Source organism: Dipteris shenzhenensis, chromosome 30, assembly GCF_047967505.1.
Source record: "Dipteris shenzhenensis isolate YYH24624 ecotype China chromosome 30, Dip_SZ_1.0, whole genome shotgun sequence".
Classification (NCBI taxonomy): Eukaryota; Viridiplantae; Streptophyta; class Polypodiopsida; order Gleicheniales; family Dipteridaceae; genus Dipteris; species Dipteris shenzhenensis.
The window spans coordinates 13,998,673-14,017,060 of NC_141625.1; the positions used below are offsets into that span (position 1 = coordinate 13,998,673).

General features: G+C 46.3%; 1 protein-coding gene across 1 annotated transcript in view; it reads right to left on the reverse strand.

Annotated features, from left to right (window-relative positions):
- The window catches only part of LOC147881746 (uncharacterized), a 246,312-nt gene that overhangs the window by 59,856 nt on the left and 168,068 nt on the right, over nucleotides 1–18,388 (reverse strand). Inside the window, exon 18 of the mRNA XM_087401787.1 lies at nucleotides 821–875. Within this exon, the coding sequence (XP_087257913.1) occupies nucleotides 821–875 (55 nt within the window). The remainder of the gene's footprint in view (nucleotides 1–820; nucleotides 876–18,388) is intronic.

Genomic DNA, 18,388 nt, shown 5'->3' on the forward strand with positions numbered 1-18,388 from the left:
TTAGTGATCCCAATTTTTCTTTGTTTGCTTTCTTTAATCGTTCTCTGCAGCAATCTTTCCTTGATTGCTTGTAGACTCGCCACATAGATCAGAATGTATATTTGGCTTATACTGAGATCTTCAGTTGGTGTATTTTCTAGCGCCTCTTTTCTGAGGTGACTATTCTTGTAATATAATCAATCAAAGCTTTCACTAAAAAAAGAAGAAGTAAAGAGACAATCAGGGTTCTCTAAGTTAGGGTTATATATATATATATCTTTGTATCCTTTATCTTGTTCGAAAGAGAGTGTCCATATTGTATAGCATTTTGGTGTGTGGAGGCTGCAGCCTCCTCTTCTCCATCTCCTACCTTTCCACCACTTCTAATGTCCACTCAGCACTTTATGGAAGCAAAAACATATTTAATGCAGGACAACAGCCTAAGAGTATCTCATTCTTGACTTGTGCTTCCAAGTACAACAGAGCGATATCTTCAGAGATCAAGACAGTCGTTTTCCAAAATGCTAAAATTTCTTCGCAAAACAAAATAAACTGTTCAAGGTTTATTCGGAAGTGACATTCAAAGCATGCTGTCTCCGTGCCCCTGTAATATCTGAATACCTGGGGGTGAATTGCAAAAAATGGCTTCATCATAAAAAACAAGTCTACTTGATAAGAAACACCAAGAAGAGTGATTTCAGATGCTGTACTAAATCGAAATGAAAGCACATAGACAACACCTTCAACACATCAATGCTGGTGTGCCCACTCCAGAAAACTGTCTTTACTCCAAGGCTTTCAAAATTCCATTAATGCATATTTAGCGTAGTAAAATACTCACAGGATGCCATTGTAAAAGTTCACGCAGAAGACGGAGAGCCCAAACATCTGTCAGCCTGTAGGCAAACATCTGGCTAGTAAGTAAAAGAACTCTGATCAGTGATATACGATTGGGAACACAAATCAAATTACTCATCAGAGGAGTTACCTTCTTGTTATTACTTGTCAAGGCCTCAAATGCAATAAAGCAACTTATATTACAGTGCCTTTGACGGATCTTATATATATTTGGGGGACAATGATAGCAAGTCAAACACCAATTTTCTATGAAAATCTCACGAGTTCCAAAGAATCTCAGGGTCTTTCAGCTAGCAGGACCTTTCTCATATATTTTTGAGGGACAATGGTAGCAACTCAAACCCCAATTTCCTAGTAAAATCCATCTGTCCTAGTTGTTCTTTTCTTACCGCTCTTCCAAAAATTGTGATTGATTCTTCAGCCCCTCATCTACTGAGCAATTGCCTAATAATAACCTTTTAAGCTTAGGGACTCAGCATGTCTGTTCATCTGTGATTGAGCATTACTTTGGATCTTTCAACTTGCTGCTGAAGCCAATGGATGAAAAATTTAAGTTCGATGAATGACACTATTTAATTAGGTTACTGATACTTCAAACAGATTGTAAATACTAATGCCCAGAAAAGCACAAAACATTACTTGTCAAAATAAGGAGGAAATGCTAAAGCTGTAACTTGAAGCCCATATAAGCATATCATATGGAGATTGTAAATCAACTCAACCCAAAGCTAATCATACTAGAATCAAAGGAGTACAAGAGATAAGAGAACCAACATAATTGGTCTCTAATCCCGAAGACATCCATGAGAAAACAGAAAAGATGTGTGTAATGCCATCTGATGCCATACTCTGATAAGCTACAAGAAGGTCACAGCCACACATTCTGAGAAACCCATGTCCACCATCGACAACTTAGACTCACAATAGCATCTGTCCCTCTACATTCATAGAGAGTCTATGATCTGTAACAAACCTGTGGCGCATGTCCCTATGCTCAGCACATCCAAAGACGTGTGCAATTGGTACACTAAATCCTCTATGACGTGATGTTAATAAATCTTCCACTATGAACTCTTTTATAGATAGATAGATAGATAGATAGATAGAGAGAGAGAGAGAGAGAGAGAAAGAAAGAAAGAAAGAAAGTGTATTATTGTCCACTAAAGGCCAAAATGGGCCCATGGGACATCAAGAACTCTGCGTACAAGATAGCACAATATCAACGTGCCACAAAGAAGGGGCATCATCGAATATCATCTAAGTGCTACGCAATACAATGCAAGTGAAAGTACATAATGTCAAATCCGAGCCTAAATACAAAGTAAGCTAGATGCAAGGAAACCGCCCCTGGGTGCCAAATGGGGGGATGAGTACAATATGTCAATGCAAAGATACAAGTCCATGTATCACGGAGTCTGAGAACCAAAATAATACTGGAAATCCTGTCCATCGACTCTGCCTCCTGCTATGAGAGTACAAATCTGAGCAAAAGTGAGGTGAGCGGCTGGTAGGGCGAGATCTCCATGAGTAAGTCTCCTCCGAAAAGCTGCCATCATCCTGGATCGTCTGGAGATGAAGCGGCGAGTACGTCCCCTATGTAACAAGATCCTGCGGCGTCTACAAACCATCTCATATGTACATCCACAGGGTGGAGGCATGTGTCCTGTGTGAGCTCTGACCTCCTCGTGCTCCTCCTGATACCTGTCATCTGGTATAGCGTGTGTCTGAGCTCTATCGGGCTGGGCTCTATCACGCTCCGGTCTGTGCTGATGGTCTCTGAGGTAGTGTCGTCGAAGCATAGTGGCCTCCCTGACATAAAGAGCTAGGCAATGCTGATCCTCATAATTCATCACTCGTGAGAGAGGTCCAAAGCCATCCGTGAAGAGACAGTGGAATCTCCCTCTGATCTCATAATATAGCGGGCATCTGCAAATGAAGTGCTCCTCTGACTCCACCTCTCCCATGGTGCAACAAGGGCAGATCCTGGTCTCTCGGCCTGGACGCCGTCCATCCTCCATGCGTCGCATCCTACCAGCCTCTATCGCGAGCTGATGCGAAGAGACTCTAAGCTGGCCAAGGGCAATCCTCAGTGAGTGGGACATGTGGATACCTGTGTAGCCTGGTGGAATGACAAATCCATCCTCTGAGATCCGAAGGAAGTGGTCACGATATGTGGCCATCTTCGTCGGAAGCTGCGTGGGATAAATCCAAGTGCGGTACGTATGAAGCTGCAGCAAGTCTGCTCTCGTGACCTGACTAAGCTCGTGGCGAGTCAACTCGAGATGAGGGGCATCTATGCTGTATCGGAAGGGAGGCAGTCTATCCATGTCTAGTCCAAGAGATGTGAGCCACCTAGTGAGTCTGAAGTACCAGCAGTATCGGGCCCCAGATCGTGCCAACTCCATAGAAGATGCAAGTGCTAACCATGGCAACCGAGCTCTGCCTGCTGCTGAGTCTCCAAACTCCCTAACCCTGTGCAAATACATGACCGACTGAAACGCTGCATCCAATGCAAGGGGAGTAGCTCCAAACTCTGCTAGCATGATCTCGTGCGGAACTGTAGCCTTGGCCCTAATGAGCCGAGAGAACATGATGATCTGTAACCTCTCTACTCGTCTCCAATCTGCAGCGCCAAGGTCTCCTGCCCAGAAAGGAGCTGCATACATCGCAGCTGGTCTCACCAATGTGTCAAATAGCAAGGATTTCGTATCGGGATGCTGAAAGTGGGACTGAAAACACTGACGCTCAAGATGAGCCAACGAAGCATACCCTTTACTAATCCTATCTCGTGCTGCATATGTCATGGTAAAGATCGGTCCCCTGAAAACTGCCCCCAAATAAGTGTACTCTCTAACAAGCTCAATGGGCTGTCCGTCATAAGTGAAGCAAAACTCATCCGTGCTGTAGATACGATCAGAGGTGTTGAAAACCATAACCTTGGTCTTGCCAAGGTTTACGGTCAATCCCCTGTCCTGGCAAAACCTGTGGAGTGCCTCAATATGTGCCTGGAGGCCCTGAGCAGTAGAGGAAATGAGAACCACATCATCCGCATACAGGAGGATAGGAATGGAGGATCCTGAGAGAGTAGAGCCCACACCGCCTGTCATCTGTACGAACATCTCTAGCTCATCAATATATAGTCCAAAGAGAGTAGGAGAGAGCGGGCAACCCTGCTTTACCCCAATCGTGCTGCATACCTCCTCTGAGAGCCCCTCACGTGTCCGAACCCGACCAGTGACCCTCTCATACAAAGCCATGATAGCCCACTGTGTTTCTCCACTGAAGCCCATCTCGCGAATCCTCTGAAACAATCTGAATCGCGGAACTGTATCAAATGCCTTCCTGAAGTCCACGAAGCAACAATAAAGCCGTTGCCTTCGTGACTTCGCCTCCTCTACTAGTGCCCTGAGTGTGAGAATGTGGTCAAGCGTCGAATGATCCCTGCGAAATCCAGCCTGTCCTCTGGCTCTGAGTCCTGTCGTCTCGGCATGGTCATTTATACGGCTTTCCAAAACTGATGCATAGATCTTGGCCATAACGTGGCCAATCATGATGGTCCTGTAATTCGACGGCTCCATAGGGTCCCCCGACTTGTGGATAGGTACTATGGTATTGCCTAACCAGGACTGTGGTAGGCCTGTACAAACAGACTCATTGAAGAGACGGGAGAGAACAAAAGCTAAGGTATCAATCCCATGGATTACATACTCCGCTTGCAATCCATCATGATCCTTAGCTCTCCCGTTCTTCAATCGGTGGACTGCTGCACGGACACTCTCCGGTGTGAAGAGACTAGATGAAGCTGGCCTAGGGGAGTGGGATAAATCGATATCTGGCTGATCTGGAACATCGTATAGAGCTGAAGTATATGCAGACCAGACACGTGGATCTGTGAGGGGGCTCTGAGACTTCGAGCGGAGGAATTTTCTCCAGAATTCCTTGGAGTCACAGCTGAAAAGCAAGCTTCTCAGCTCCTCCTCATTCCGGGCTAGAAATTGGCGTTTCTTGCGCCTAACCAACCACTTGTAGTCTCTCTTGGTTTCGGCAAGGAGGGGAGACTTCTCCTTGGTCTCAAGGTTAAGTTTCCTGCGGAGTTCCTTACACTCCTCGTCATACCAACCGTTGCAAGGAACAAGACCAACCGGTGGGGGACTAGACGAATGACATGTGGCAGGGAACGACATGTGAGCGGCAGAAACGAGTGAAGTATGTACAAGTTCCCACCGGTCCCGCGTGGATGGTAGAGCATCTAATAGATGAGGACGGAGTAGGCGGCTGAGGTTCTGGCTATATACATCATCGAACTGGTGGTCGAAATGAACCTCGTAGTAGGGTTGGCGGTCGTGATAACGAGGGGGAGGTGGGTCATGGGAGACATGAGTCAAAGTAAAGTGGATGAGTGCATGGTCGGCAGAGGGCATGAAGGGGCTAACAGTAAGGCTATGGATGGAAGGGACTAGAGTCGGGGGACCTATGATGTAGTCGATCACGCTAGTACCACGCCCAGAAGCAGAAGAGAATGTAGGCATGGAAGACTATGGCCACCTGGACAAGCCGTTATAAATGACCATGCTGTGCGAGGTGAGGAGCTCCAGTAGCTGACGTCCCTGATCTGTGGGCTGTACTGTGCAGTCTGATGAAGTCCGACAGAGGCTATCATCGTGAAATGCTGGGAGTATGACCGGATCCTCCATGAAGTCATAAGTGAAGGCCTGTCTGTCTGAGGTCCTCGCGTTGAAGTCTCCTAAAAGGATGACTTCTCCGCGACGTGAAAAATCTGCAATGTCCGCTGAGAGATCCTCAAATATGGACTGGCCTGGTCCAGTGGAAGAATAGATCGACTGCGCCGGGGGGAAGTAGCAAACTGCAATGAAAAGATCTCGCTGAGGGGCCCTGCGGCAGATGCGTACCCACAAGAATCGGGCATGTGAATCTGCTCTCTCCACTGTGATGATCCGATCGAGATGCTCTCTGTACAAAATGGCCACTCCTCCAGATCCTCTCACTCCAAATGTCCGGGCATGCTGCCTGAAGGCAGATCTCCATGTATACCCTGTCACTCGTGGCAAAGGTCTCTCTGGACTCTCGTGTGTCTCCGTGAAAAAGATGATATCTCTCCCAAAGAATGCCCCCCGTATATTGCCTGGTTGTGCTGTGAAAGAACCATTGCAGTTCCATACAGCGATGCGTAGAGTATCTGACGGGTGGTGTGTCCCATGGGCCCTGTCCCGTCAAGCGGACGGGGCAAGAGGTGGAGGTGGAGGTGGAGGTGGAGGTGGGGCTGTATCTGCTGGTCTGCCATCTCTAAGCACTGTGGGAGCACGCCTCAAGGTGCCTGTGATGAGTCTGCCATCCCTAATCACTGCCCACTTGCCCTGAGCTCGGACTGCATCTCTCTGAGGCATGAGCGCCTTGCGCTCCTCAACCTGTATCTGAGTCAGATCCTCGTCCATGGAAATCTGTGGGTGGTCTCTGAGTGTCCCTCTCCTCCTGAGGGCAGCTAGACGTGCCTGGGCATCTCTGAATCTGATAATGAGGGGCTGCTCTCTAGTAGGATCCCTCCCGACTCTATATGCTCCTACTATGCCATGATCCTGTACTCCCAATGTCTGAGAGACAAAGGTCACAGCCTGTGTCATCGTGGACTCTGTCGCCGAGGGCAAGATACCACGAATGCGAATGTTGAGGGCCTTTGTGGCCCTCTGCTGTGACTCGACCAATGTAGCTGATACAGTAGATCTCAGAGGCTGTGATGGCTGACGGCGGACGACATCCACCCACTCTGTGGCTCTCTGGACCTCTGTCTGAAGGGAGGTCAAACGCTCCTCAACCGCTGCTACTGCTGTAGTGGGAGATGTATCCATGTGCTGAACGCGAGTCTCGATCTGCTGCACTCGCTCTGTGTGTCCATGAATCTCTCCAGCAAGAGTCCTATGGGTCGCCTGTAAGACCTGAAGATCTGTCCTAATAGATAAGACCTCCCGATCCTGCTGTGTCACTCGATCAGCAAGAGATGCAACCTGAGCTATAAGTAGAGAAATGGTCTCGTCCTTTCTGTGAAGCATCTGAAGTGCAGCTCGGAGAAGGGTCTCAAAGTGCTGAAGCTCTGGCAGGATGTGGCGGCAAGGACAAACAGTGCAAGGCATGGAAGGAGAAAGAGAGGGAGACAGGGGGGAAACCGGTAAGGTGGGTAGCGGGGATGAAGGAGAAGGCTGGAAAGGGGGAGAGAAAACGGGTACCGGGGAAGGAGAGGAGGGGATGGGTAAAGTCTGTAGAGAGGATGAGAAACTAAAACTTTTCACCCAACTAGCACTTAACACAAAGCGAATCGGATGCCTGAAGGAAATAGTAGGCAACAAGGAAGTGAGAAAGAGTAATTTCAACAACCACACACAACTGAAAACAAAGAACCAATGTATAATGAGCCTACATATCAAGGCACAAAATGCTGCACGGAAACTAAAGCTTGACAATAAAACTTACAACTCTATGAGCTTCCAAGAAACCCACAATGAGCTTAGAATCTACATGGTACAGTGTAGATTCTTAGCCAATTATGTAGAATGAATCTATCTTGGAAGATCATGGCAGACCTCTTGGGTACCTTGGGTTCTATGCAGTGGTCTGGATGGAGAGAGGTCTTGCTTCTTTTGTAGGATCTTGGAAGGCTTAAGGATCTCCTTGAAGAAAACAAAACCCATATGGCTGTCATTGTTCTCAGTTGGATGCAGCTATCGCTTTGAAATGGGCTGGTACAATGGACTTTGTTTGAGGATGTTCCCATTGGTATTTGGAGGCCGTCGCTTTTCCCATAAAGTATCTTTCGCGAGACCCAGGGGAATGGCAGTGCATTGTCCCCCTTGGTTTTATACTACGGGCTGATACATTGAACCTTGTTCGGAAGATGTCCCCCTTGGTATTTGGAGGTTATCGCTTTCTCATAAAGAATCTTCAGCAGGACCCAGGTGAATGGGAGTGAATTGTTGCAGAGAATACCTCCAAGAGCCTTCCATTCTTTGACTTTACACCAGTAAAGCCAGAAAATTTCAGATTATAGCGAGACGATGGAGGCCGTACAAAGCTTATCATCACCAGGAGAGCTTTCATATCCCTCTAGACTTACAAAGATCATTTTGGGGGAGGCTTTGGAAATGCTTCAGCTACAAAAATGTGAATCTTTTCTTGGATTGCAGTAAATCATTGAAGGAACACTTTTGGAGCCAATTTTTTTTGCTTTTAGTGCTTGATTGTTGCTTGATTGTTAATGAGTATATTCAACATTGCCTTGGGGACTACAGATAGGCCAAGATCATTTGGGTTGGGATTATAGGACTTATGGGCAGGTTTTCTTCCTCAATTTGTTTATCAAATGGGACTTAGTGACCTGGATTTCTTTGACTAGGCCTCAGGGATTTTACAAGATCACATCTCTTCTTGGGCTATCATGATTCTGCATCATCTTGAGGAGTTTGTCGGCTTGACACTACTCCTTTCCCTCAATACAAAGCCCCGCTTGCATCGGTGGGACACGATTTGGGAGATTATTGTAAGCATCACTGCCTCTGGCACATGGAGCTCTAGACATACAGAGGCTATCGATGGCACCTCGGTTCACCTAGCTCATTACCATGGCTAGCATCTGGATAGACATTGTACATACCTTGATGGCCATTGCTCAAGGATCCAAGGAACTTCTAGTTCTCAGTATAGCATGGATGCTCCGTTCTCTCCCCTCTTATCACATCAGGTCAACCAGGTTATCTGTGAGGATCTACTACAGCTATACACTTTTCGGACCTGGTTGGAACTAAGTGAACTCCTAGTGAAGCTTAGCTTCTACAGAGATCACTTCTTACATATCACAGCGGAGGGTTTCATTGACCCACCTGGATACACACAGATTCACCTACCCCACTCGATGAGAATCTCTCTTAGGCAGTTCCAGGTCTCTTCACACAGACTTCGCATTGAGAGCAGCAGAGTAGAGCGACTACCCGGGGAGCGGCGCATATGCACACTATGTGACATATAGGAGGTTGAGACAGAGGAGCATTTCATCTTCAGGTGTCCTGTGTACTATGAGATCCGAGGATGTTTCCACTGCCTCTTCAGAGATAGTTATGGGATTTTAGCCCATTTCGTCTCCTACCCAGACCAGCGGTGTTTGGCAGGTTTCATTCATGAGGCACTTAGACACCGTGAGAGGATACTCCGAGCACGGAGATAGGAGTAGAATTCTTCCTCGGTTGATCCCTCTCAAAGCTCTATCACGGAGTTCTTTCAGCTAGATCACATGGACCCCAACGAGACGAGGCCTCAACATGACCGTGACCTGGAGCCCGTGACCCGACAACTTAGACAGAGGGTCAACACATAGATCACACTTGGAGACATCCCCTTAGAGTCGGAGCCCGACCGACGGGGGTCACAGTAGCCTTGGTTAGACGCAGAGCTACGACCAGGAGACGCGCCAGGACCGCACCTCTGAGTGGCCGACAACACTCTATTGCCGACTTCATGCCTCCACTGCCTCATCCATCCTGATAACTTGCTGTTGCTGGGGATGATGATGATATTGATGATGATGCTGAGATTGATATATATAGTCGACCATCGACATGACTATGTTGTACTTAGGACTTAGTACTGCCATTCTGCATTTTTGCATTTTTTGCATTTTGCATTTTGCATCGGTATGGACACGCGTTTAGTAGCTCCACTGCCACAGCTCGTTGTATCAGGATTTTCACAGTCTCATAGACCCATCGGTCTTCCGAAGACTTTAATTAACTTTCTTTCTTTTCTTTCTTTCTTTCTTTCTACATCGGTCAAGAGGATGATTTTTCTTAGAGAGTGAAGAGACACCCCTTTCTTCTCTTACGGGCATGATGTCACATTTTCAGCCCAATCATGAGAAAGGTTTTCTTAGAGAGTGGAGAGGCAGCCCTTTCTTCTTTGAGTCTCTTACTAGCATGATGTCAAATTTTCAGCAACAATCCTCGTTTCTCTTAAGATTTGCATAATGTTCAAATATAATGAGTGGTATTTTACCAATTTCCTCTCATGCTTTGCATGATGTATTTCACCTTGAGTACTTTGCTCTTGGCAAAATCTTCAATACTTAATAGAAGTATGTTTCTTGGGGGGGAAAAAGGTGAAAGAACAATAAAACAACCAGGTGAAGAACCAAAGAGTATCTAGAGTACCTGACGGACCATAGTTGTACATATTCTCCATAAAAAATAAAACTATGGAAGTACAAGAAGTAAAGAAATTTAATCATTGTTACCATTTGCATTGTTGTTCTTTTCAGCACCTGAAGGACCATAGTTGTACCTATCATCTATAGAAAATAAAACCTATGGAAGTACAAGAAACAATAAAGCAATTTAATCGTTGTCACCATTCATTGTTGTTCTCTTACATGCTGAAGTTCTTTCTAATGATGCCAACTTACTTTGCAAATTCTCTACATGAAGTTACATGCCACATTGGCCTTAGTGGGGCAAAATATTTGATGGCCATTCTCATGTTTCATGCGAGCAAAATATAAATAGTTTTGAAGAATAGAATTAGAGCTCTCACTGTCACAATAAATTGACCAACCCAGAGGGTAACCATGACAACGTACCAATTGATTGGGTGGGACAATTTCCCCCGGCCATACCAGACTATGCCAATCTTTAGAATACAAAGCCAACAAGCGAGATTTCTGAAAATTGACATGAAGGCTAGCAGCCAGGCCATATAATGAAAGAGCTTGCATAAGGGAAGAAAGGTCTCTTTCAGTTTTCAGTGGCACAAAAAAGGAATCATCTGCATAGGCCTGAGCAACCAAAGAACGACTTCCAGGAATATGCAAGCCATGTAACATGTCAGCCGTCACCAAATGGTCAATATATTGAAGCATAGGATGTGTGGCTATAGCATATAGAACACACACTTTTTTTTTAGTAGAAACTTTTGATTGATTATATTACAAAAGTAGCAACCTCAAAACGAGGCAGCCAAAATTACATCAACTGAAAATCTCAGTGTATGCTAGATATACATCATGATCTATGCAGTGCGTCTACAAGCAATCAAAGAAGTATTGCTGCATAGAACGCTTTAAAAAGCCAAACAAGGAAAATATGGGATCACCAAAGACTTTACAGTTCCTGTCTGTCCATAAAGTCTAGAGTGCCTAATAACAAACCGAAACAAAGAAAAGATGAAACTTCAGTCTAGGTGGATGAAAACCAAAGAGCCAGAAAGACTTCCCAAAAAGACTAGTCGGGTTGCTCGCTCGCAGGCGCTACTAAAGAAGATCGATGAACTCACGAGAACATGGACAAAACCAGAATAAATGAGGCATAGTCTCCTGAGGACTCAAGTATATGTGACAACGAGCAGGAGCAATGTGTCCAAATGGAAAAATGCCCAGAAGCACTTGCCGGAAGAAAACTTGTTGCCACACACACACACAATTTTTTTCTTTTGGGTGAAATCTTTGATTGATTATATTATATGAGTAGCAACCTCAAAACAAGATGCTACAATTACATCAACTAAAAATTTCAGTATATGCCAAAAAGACCTCATGATCTATGCAGCGGGTCTGCAAGCAATCAAAGAAAGATTGCTGCAGAGAATGCCTGAAAAAGCCAAACAGAGAGAAAGTAGGATCACCAAAGACTTTACAATTTCTATATGTCCATAAAGTCCATAGTTCCCAGTAGTGAACCCAAACGAAGAAAAGATGAAACTCCGGTCTGGATGGATGAAACCCAAATAGCCAGAAGAACTTCCCAAACGGAACAGATGGGAATCTCGCTCGCAGGCACTATCGAAGCAGATAAAAAAACTCACGAGAGCACGGAAAATGCCAAAACAAATGAGGCACAGTCTCCGAAGAAGCATAACATCTGTGGCAAAGTGCAGGAGCAATGTGTCGATGAGCCAATAGCTATCTAGATGAAAACACTCCCAAAAGAACTCGCCAAAAGAAAACTTGTTGCCGAAGCGGTACTTTATAGGCCCAAGTTGGTGTAATCTTTTCCTTCACCACTTGGTTGGGCGATGCATTTGCCAAACAAAATCACCTCTCTTTGAAACCCAAGGTTGAGGCAAAAGGATTTTATACAATGCAGCATAGTAATTTAAGATAGTCTCAAAGGACGAGAAGAGGACCCTAGAGAAGTTAAAGTCCAATCTTCCAGCCGGTCCTCTGTAGTTCCAAAGGAGGAATCGGAACGAAAGGCGAAAGCATAGAAGCAATTTGTTGCCACAAAGGACGATAGTGAGAGCCCAATCCATATCTGGTGGCTGCCAGAGAAAAAGGGAGCACAATACATCATCTATAATATCAGTAACCAAGGTGATGCCTTCAAACGAGACAAAGTAGGAACATCGAGGTTCCTGTAAAGCCAAGGGAGGCTGAAAGACTTTCGACCAGTGAATGCTTTCAGCTCTCAAAGAATTCCCAAGCAAAGACTGCCAAACCATTCCATTCCAGATGAGAAAGAACATGCTTCTAGTCAAAAAGCAGGCGGGAGACAAAAGGGCAGCCAGGCAAAGTGCCATCAGTGCAGCCAAAAAAGAAATCCCATTGATCAAGTTGCCAATGACTAAACGCAAAAGTACTGATATGAGAGACCAGAGATCTAATCATAAGAGCCCAAGATTTATCACCTTGCAGAAATTGTAGCAACATTTTTCCCCTATGGGCAAGGATATGCACCTGAATATCCGTGATGTTCAATCCACCATGCATCTTGGGAGAACAATGTGATGCATCGAAAGCAAATTGAGACTTTTTCTGCCATGTTTGGATTGCCAAAAGATTTTAATAAAGACAAACATGAAAGATGTAAGATCTACTCTAGTAAACATGATCAATGGCAAGTAAAATTAAATGTATGCCACAAGGATGGACTGCACTATTTGAAGACGAACGTGTAAAGGCCAAGTTGCCAATTTCCAATACTCAAGCTTTCTCGAAGCTTAGCCAAAACCCAATCAGTCGGCGAGTGAGTTCCCACCCCAAAGGGTAACCAAGATGACGAACAAACTGAGTGGGTGGATTGATAACCCTGGGCCATAAGAGACTATGGAAGCCTTTGGAATGCAAAGGGAGCACCTTAGACTTCTGAAAATTAACATGAAGACCAGCTGTCAAACCATAAACAGAGAGGGCCTGCATCAAGGCACCGAGATCATGGGGCGTATTCTTCGGGGTAAAGAAAGAATCATCAGCATAAGCTTGAGCAACCATGCTGCGATTAGCATCCAATTCCAAGCCATGAAGTGATCATGTAGCCACAAGATGATCAATATATTGCAGCATAGGATGAGTAGCAATGGCATACAGTAAAGCACTGAGAGGGCATCCTTGGCGGACCGAACAACAAAGAGTCCACTCATAAGAGATATCCCCAGAAAGAATGCAAGCCACATTGCTATCTCTGTAAAGCCAATAAATAACCTGCTGCATCTTATGTCCAAACCCCAAAGCTGTAAGAAAAATAATACAACGTCTGTGCTCAACAGATAACAGGATCTCGTATGCAAGAAAGAAAGTGTATTATTGTCCACTAAAGGTCAAAATGGGCCCATGGGACATCAAGAACTCTGCATACAAGATAGCACAAAATCAACGTAGATACAAGAGAGAAAAGTAGATAGTATGGAGAATAAAAAATTTGATTACTGTAAAACTGATACAATCGATGGCGCTGCCTCCCAGCCGTGCGCTCCTGTGAGAGAAGCTTCGATGGCGTGCTGAAAACAGTAGAGGACGGAGGTTGGATGCTAAGAAATCAGGGTTGCTGTAGCCAGTGATGAATATGGGCTTCGCGGGCTTGCTCTTATATAGCCACCAGTCGTAGTCGGTTAGACCCAATTGGGTGACCGACCCAGTCCGCCCAAAACGGTCGACTGGGGGTTGGTCCCGAAATAGGCCACCGACCACACGATAGAACCGTGGCGCAAAATAGAGCAACTAACCTACGGAGTCCATTCGGCCCAGAGCCATTCGGGATCATCTGGGGCTCTAAACGAGCCCCGCAACCCGACAGTGGACTGCCCTGAGAAATGCTCCGTCTACCCTCAATGCGGTCAGTCATGGGATGCCTTCCTGCACTTGCATGTAGCCTAGTTGGCAGTGTGCCAACTCTATCTGAAGCCGTCCAGCCATCAGGCCACACATGGCTCCCATTTGGTGTCCAAACCAGGACTTACCGGATAACTGAGCTACTCAAATGCCTTCTCCTCATATGGGGGGCTTACAAGTAGAGTTAGCTGGTTCCCGCGTACTTACACGAGAGTGGAGCATTGATATCTAACACCCCCCCTCAATGTCCACCCACAAGTGAACTTACATTTTCGGCCAAATGCCAAGTCGATGAAGATGCCTCTCCAACAAGTCTCTTCCAAGAGCCTTCGTGAAGATGTCCGCAGCATTCTCTGTAGTCGGACAGTACACCAAGTCGACCTCTCCATCCATGATGAGCTCGCATACAAAGTGATATTGAATCTCAATGTGTTTTGTGCGAGTGTGGAACACAGGGTTCTTTGCAATTGCCATGCAACTCTGATTGTCACATGATAACTGCGTAGGCTTGTTCTGCACTGCACTCATGTCCCCTAAAATCCTCCTCAAACACACTGCCTCACAAGAAGCAAAACATGCTGATTTGTACTCAGCCTCGGTAGAAGAAAGAGCAACTGTGGGTTGCTTCTTGCTGACCCATGACATAGCTCCAGATCCAAGTGAGAAACAGTAACCTGTCACTGATCTCCTGCTGTCCACATCTCCTGATGCCATAATCAAGTGTGCCTTTGATGTATTTCAGCACCCGCATCCCTGCCCTCCAATGGTTCTCCCGGGGCTTATTGAAAAACTTGCTTAGTACACCAGTCGCAAAGCTGATGTCCAGCCGCATGTTGCACAAGTAAATCAAACTGCCCACAAGCCTTCTGTACTTCGCTTCGTCCACCGGTGGTGATGAATCCTCATTTAAGAGTTTCACGTCAACCTCCATAGGGGTGCCAACTGTCTCGCACTCAGCCATGCCAAATGCCTTCAGTATCTCTCCAGCATACTTTAGTTGTGAGATGAACATTTGTTTTGACTCTTGCTAAACTTCAATCCCCAAACAGAAATGCATCAGTCCGAGGTCTGTCATTTCAATTCACGAGGGGCTATGCACTGAGTTTATCGCATATGGGATCGACACGTTAACCCCGATCCTAGCAAAGCTATTCAATGACGTTCTTTGCCTTGGCTTCCCCTGCACTTGGACACTCAACACCATCACCCCCATCCACAAGGTAGGGGATCCCATGGACCCGAGTAACTACAAGACTATCATGATTGGACATGTGATGTCCAAGATCTATGCAGCTGTATTGGATGCATCGGTCAGCTTGTTCGCAGAGATGAGAGGGCTCAGAGCAGAGGGTCAGGCTGGAGACCATGGGACTATGGATCACATACTCACACTCAGGAGTGTCATTGAGGAGGCCTGATCATGGAAGGAGAGGGTATACTGTTGCTTTGTGGATTTCCGCAAAGCCTTTGACACAGTACCTCAAGCTTGTCTTATCACACGCTACAGACACTGGGATTTGATTAGGAGATCATCTGGGCAGTCATGGAACTGTATGAGAGAGTCTCACGCCGAGTTCGTACAGGCGCAAGTTGGACAGATGAGATCCTGAGTACCATAGGGGTCTTACAGGGTTGTCCCTTATCACCGACCCTGTTTGGCCTCTACATTGATGAGCTTGAGACTTTCATGGGGACGTTCGGAGGGACCGGTTGTTCACTTGCCGCGATCATCATCAGGATTCTTCTTTATGCAGATGACGTGGCACTCTTGTCGTCCACACCCGAGGGGCTCCAGCGACACCTGGATGCACTGCAGGCTTTTTGTTTATCCCATGATTTGGAGGTCAACCTTGGCAAGACCAAGGTCATGATCTTTAATACCTCTCGAGCTAACATGCAACGGAAGCAATTTACTTTTACTTTGGGTGGGTCACCAGTTGAGATCGTATCCTTATACACTTACTTGGGGGTCATCTTCTCCAGCCCGATCTTCACGATGAGACCAGCGATGCAGGCCAAACTGAGCAGGGGATATGCCTCACTGGCTCGGCTAGAGAGACAGTGCTTTCACTCGCACTTCCAGGACCCTCGGATCAAGGCTCTTCTCTTCGACTCCTTGGTCCCGACCAGCCGGTATGTATGGCAGCTCTTGTTGGCGGCCTAACATGTCAGAGATAGAGTGGACACGGGTGGAGCGCTTGCAAATCCTCATGCTCTCACGGATGATCCAGGGGAAACCGTCTGTACCACATTACATCATTCAAGCTGAGTTTGGTGCTTCTCCTCTCCAGCTAGATGCAGCCTTTCAGACCATCACATATCTACACCGGGTTAGATCATATGAGGACTGCACATCAGGGAGGCGGAGGTTGCCTTGGTTGGCTCTCAATTCCTCCATGAGGTTGGCAACAGAGGGAGACGAGCGATGCTGGTATGCACGGACTCACAGATGGTTTGTGGGACTAGGGTTCCACGTCGATAGGATACCTCCTTTTCAGTACAGTTTAGATGCCCCTCCGGTACTCCCACCCACCATCCCGATTGGGCCACATACCAACCAGGTCATTCGAGAGGATCTCCTGCAGCTACACACCTTTAGGACCTGGTTGGAGCCGAGGGAGCTTCCAGTGAAGCTAAGTTTCTACAGAGATTACTGTCTTCGCATTTTGGAGGGATTCATCACACCACCGGGGTACACTGAGCTTCATATGCCTCACTCACTACGGATCTCCATCAGACAGTTTCGGGTATCATCACACCGCCTCCGCATAGAGAGTGGTAGAGCAGAGGGGATTCCTAGGGAGCATCGCTTATGCATATTGTGCGACTGTCAGGAGGTTGAGTCGGAGAAGTTTTTGATTTTCAGGTGCCTAGTGTACTACGAGATTCGAGGTCGCTACCATTGCCTCTTCAGAGACGGCTCCGGACTCCTTTCCAGATTCCTCGCCTACCCAGATCAGAGATGCCTCGCGGCCTTCATTCACGAGGGACTCTAACATAGAGAGTACTTACTCAGGCGACGGGGCTTGGCCACATCATCAGACACCTCTCAGAGTAGGATCACAGAGTTCTTCCCATCGAGTGACATTGATCGTCCGGTCTCTAGCTGCCGACATGACAGAGACCCCAACCCGACGATCGTAGCGCAACACATGAGACATTGAGGGGACACACAGATCACTCCGGGGGACCTCCCGTCATTGTTTAGACCCGGGATACGTCCCACGGGAGTCACGGTGGCTCTGGTCTTGCGTCGAGCCTCGTCCAACAGTGTCCCATCACCGGCTATGCACCAGCTAGGGGGGCATGACATACAGAGGATTCCGCTCCGCTCTAGTCCTTTTCTTTTCATTGTTACATCCAGATGTATTTGATTATGTATGATCAGACTTGGGATTCAGCACGGGTGATGATGCTCGTTTCAGTAGCTCCACCCTTACTGTGATTTGTATCAAGTTTTCTTTTAGTCTCATAGACCCATCGGTCTTCCGAAGACTCTAATAAAATTTCTTTCTTTCTTTCTTTCTCTCGTTTGCTTTTTGATTGGAAGCATATCTTATCCCACTTGGAATGGTATGGTAGGGATTCTTTGTTGGGAAATTCCTTGAGGGCTGAGAATATTTATTGGTCCAAAGTATTTCACCCTCCTTTGGCTATACAAGAACCCAGGCGTTCTTATTTTATATCTTTCAAAAGTATTGCTTATGTGGTGGATGTACTTCAGGATGATGGCACTCTTTTATCTTTTTCTGCGGCTACTAGCAAGTTTGGTTTGGGAGCTCATTATCGTCCTTTATGGCACAAAATTTCAGAAATGCTTCAACCTTTCTTGCCGGTACCTCGTTTGGAACTTCAGGATAGGCTTGAGGATTGGACTCTTCATTCTTCCTCTTCTTCAACCCGTCCTTTGAAGCTGCCACATATCATAGTGCCTTCTCTGTATAAAGTGTTGTTACCTCCGTCTTGGGTTTCTGACAGGAGCCAATTCTGTTTGGCATATGGATCGCCCATCAAAGTGGTGGAGAAAGCGGCTGCGTCTCCTTTGGCATTACAAAGTCCCTCTTCGGCGACAACTTTTCCTTTGGCCAGTACTACTTGGCATTTTTCCATCTGGGCAGTTACTTGCGCATAGACACATTGCCCCGGCTGTTTGCCACAGATGTCTACATCCTACTAAATCTGTGCCTCATATTTTCTGGCACTGTCCACATACTTGTGATTTCCTCGCTCTCATTCGTCAGGGGCTTCGAGCGAGATTTCCTACTGTTACTTTTGGCAGGTTCTTCTGGTTCTTCTTTGTGGGCTGTTTTTAGGGACTGTTTTTTCTCTTTATCACTTTACAGGTACCCCCTTTTTGGGTTCCATCTTCTTCAGAAGACATGGCTGAATACTTCTATGAAATAACTTTTCAAAAGGATCGATCGGTTCAATGCAAAAAGCAAAAGTAGGATGAGGGTT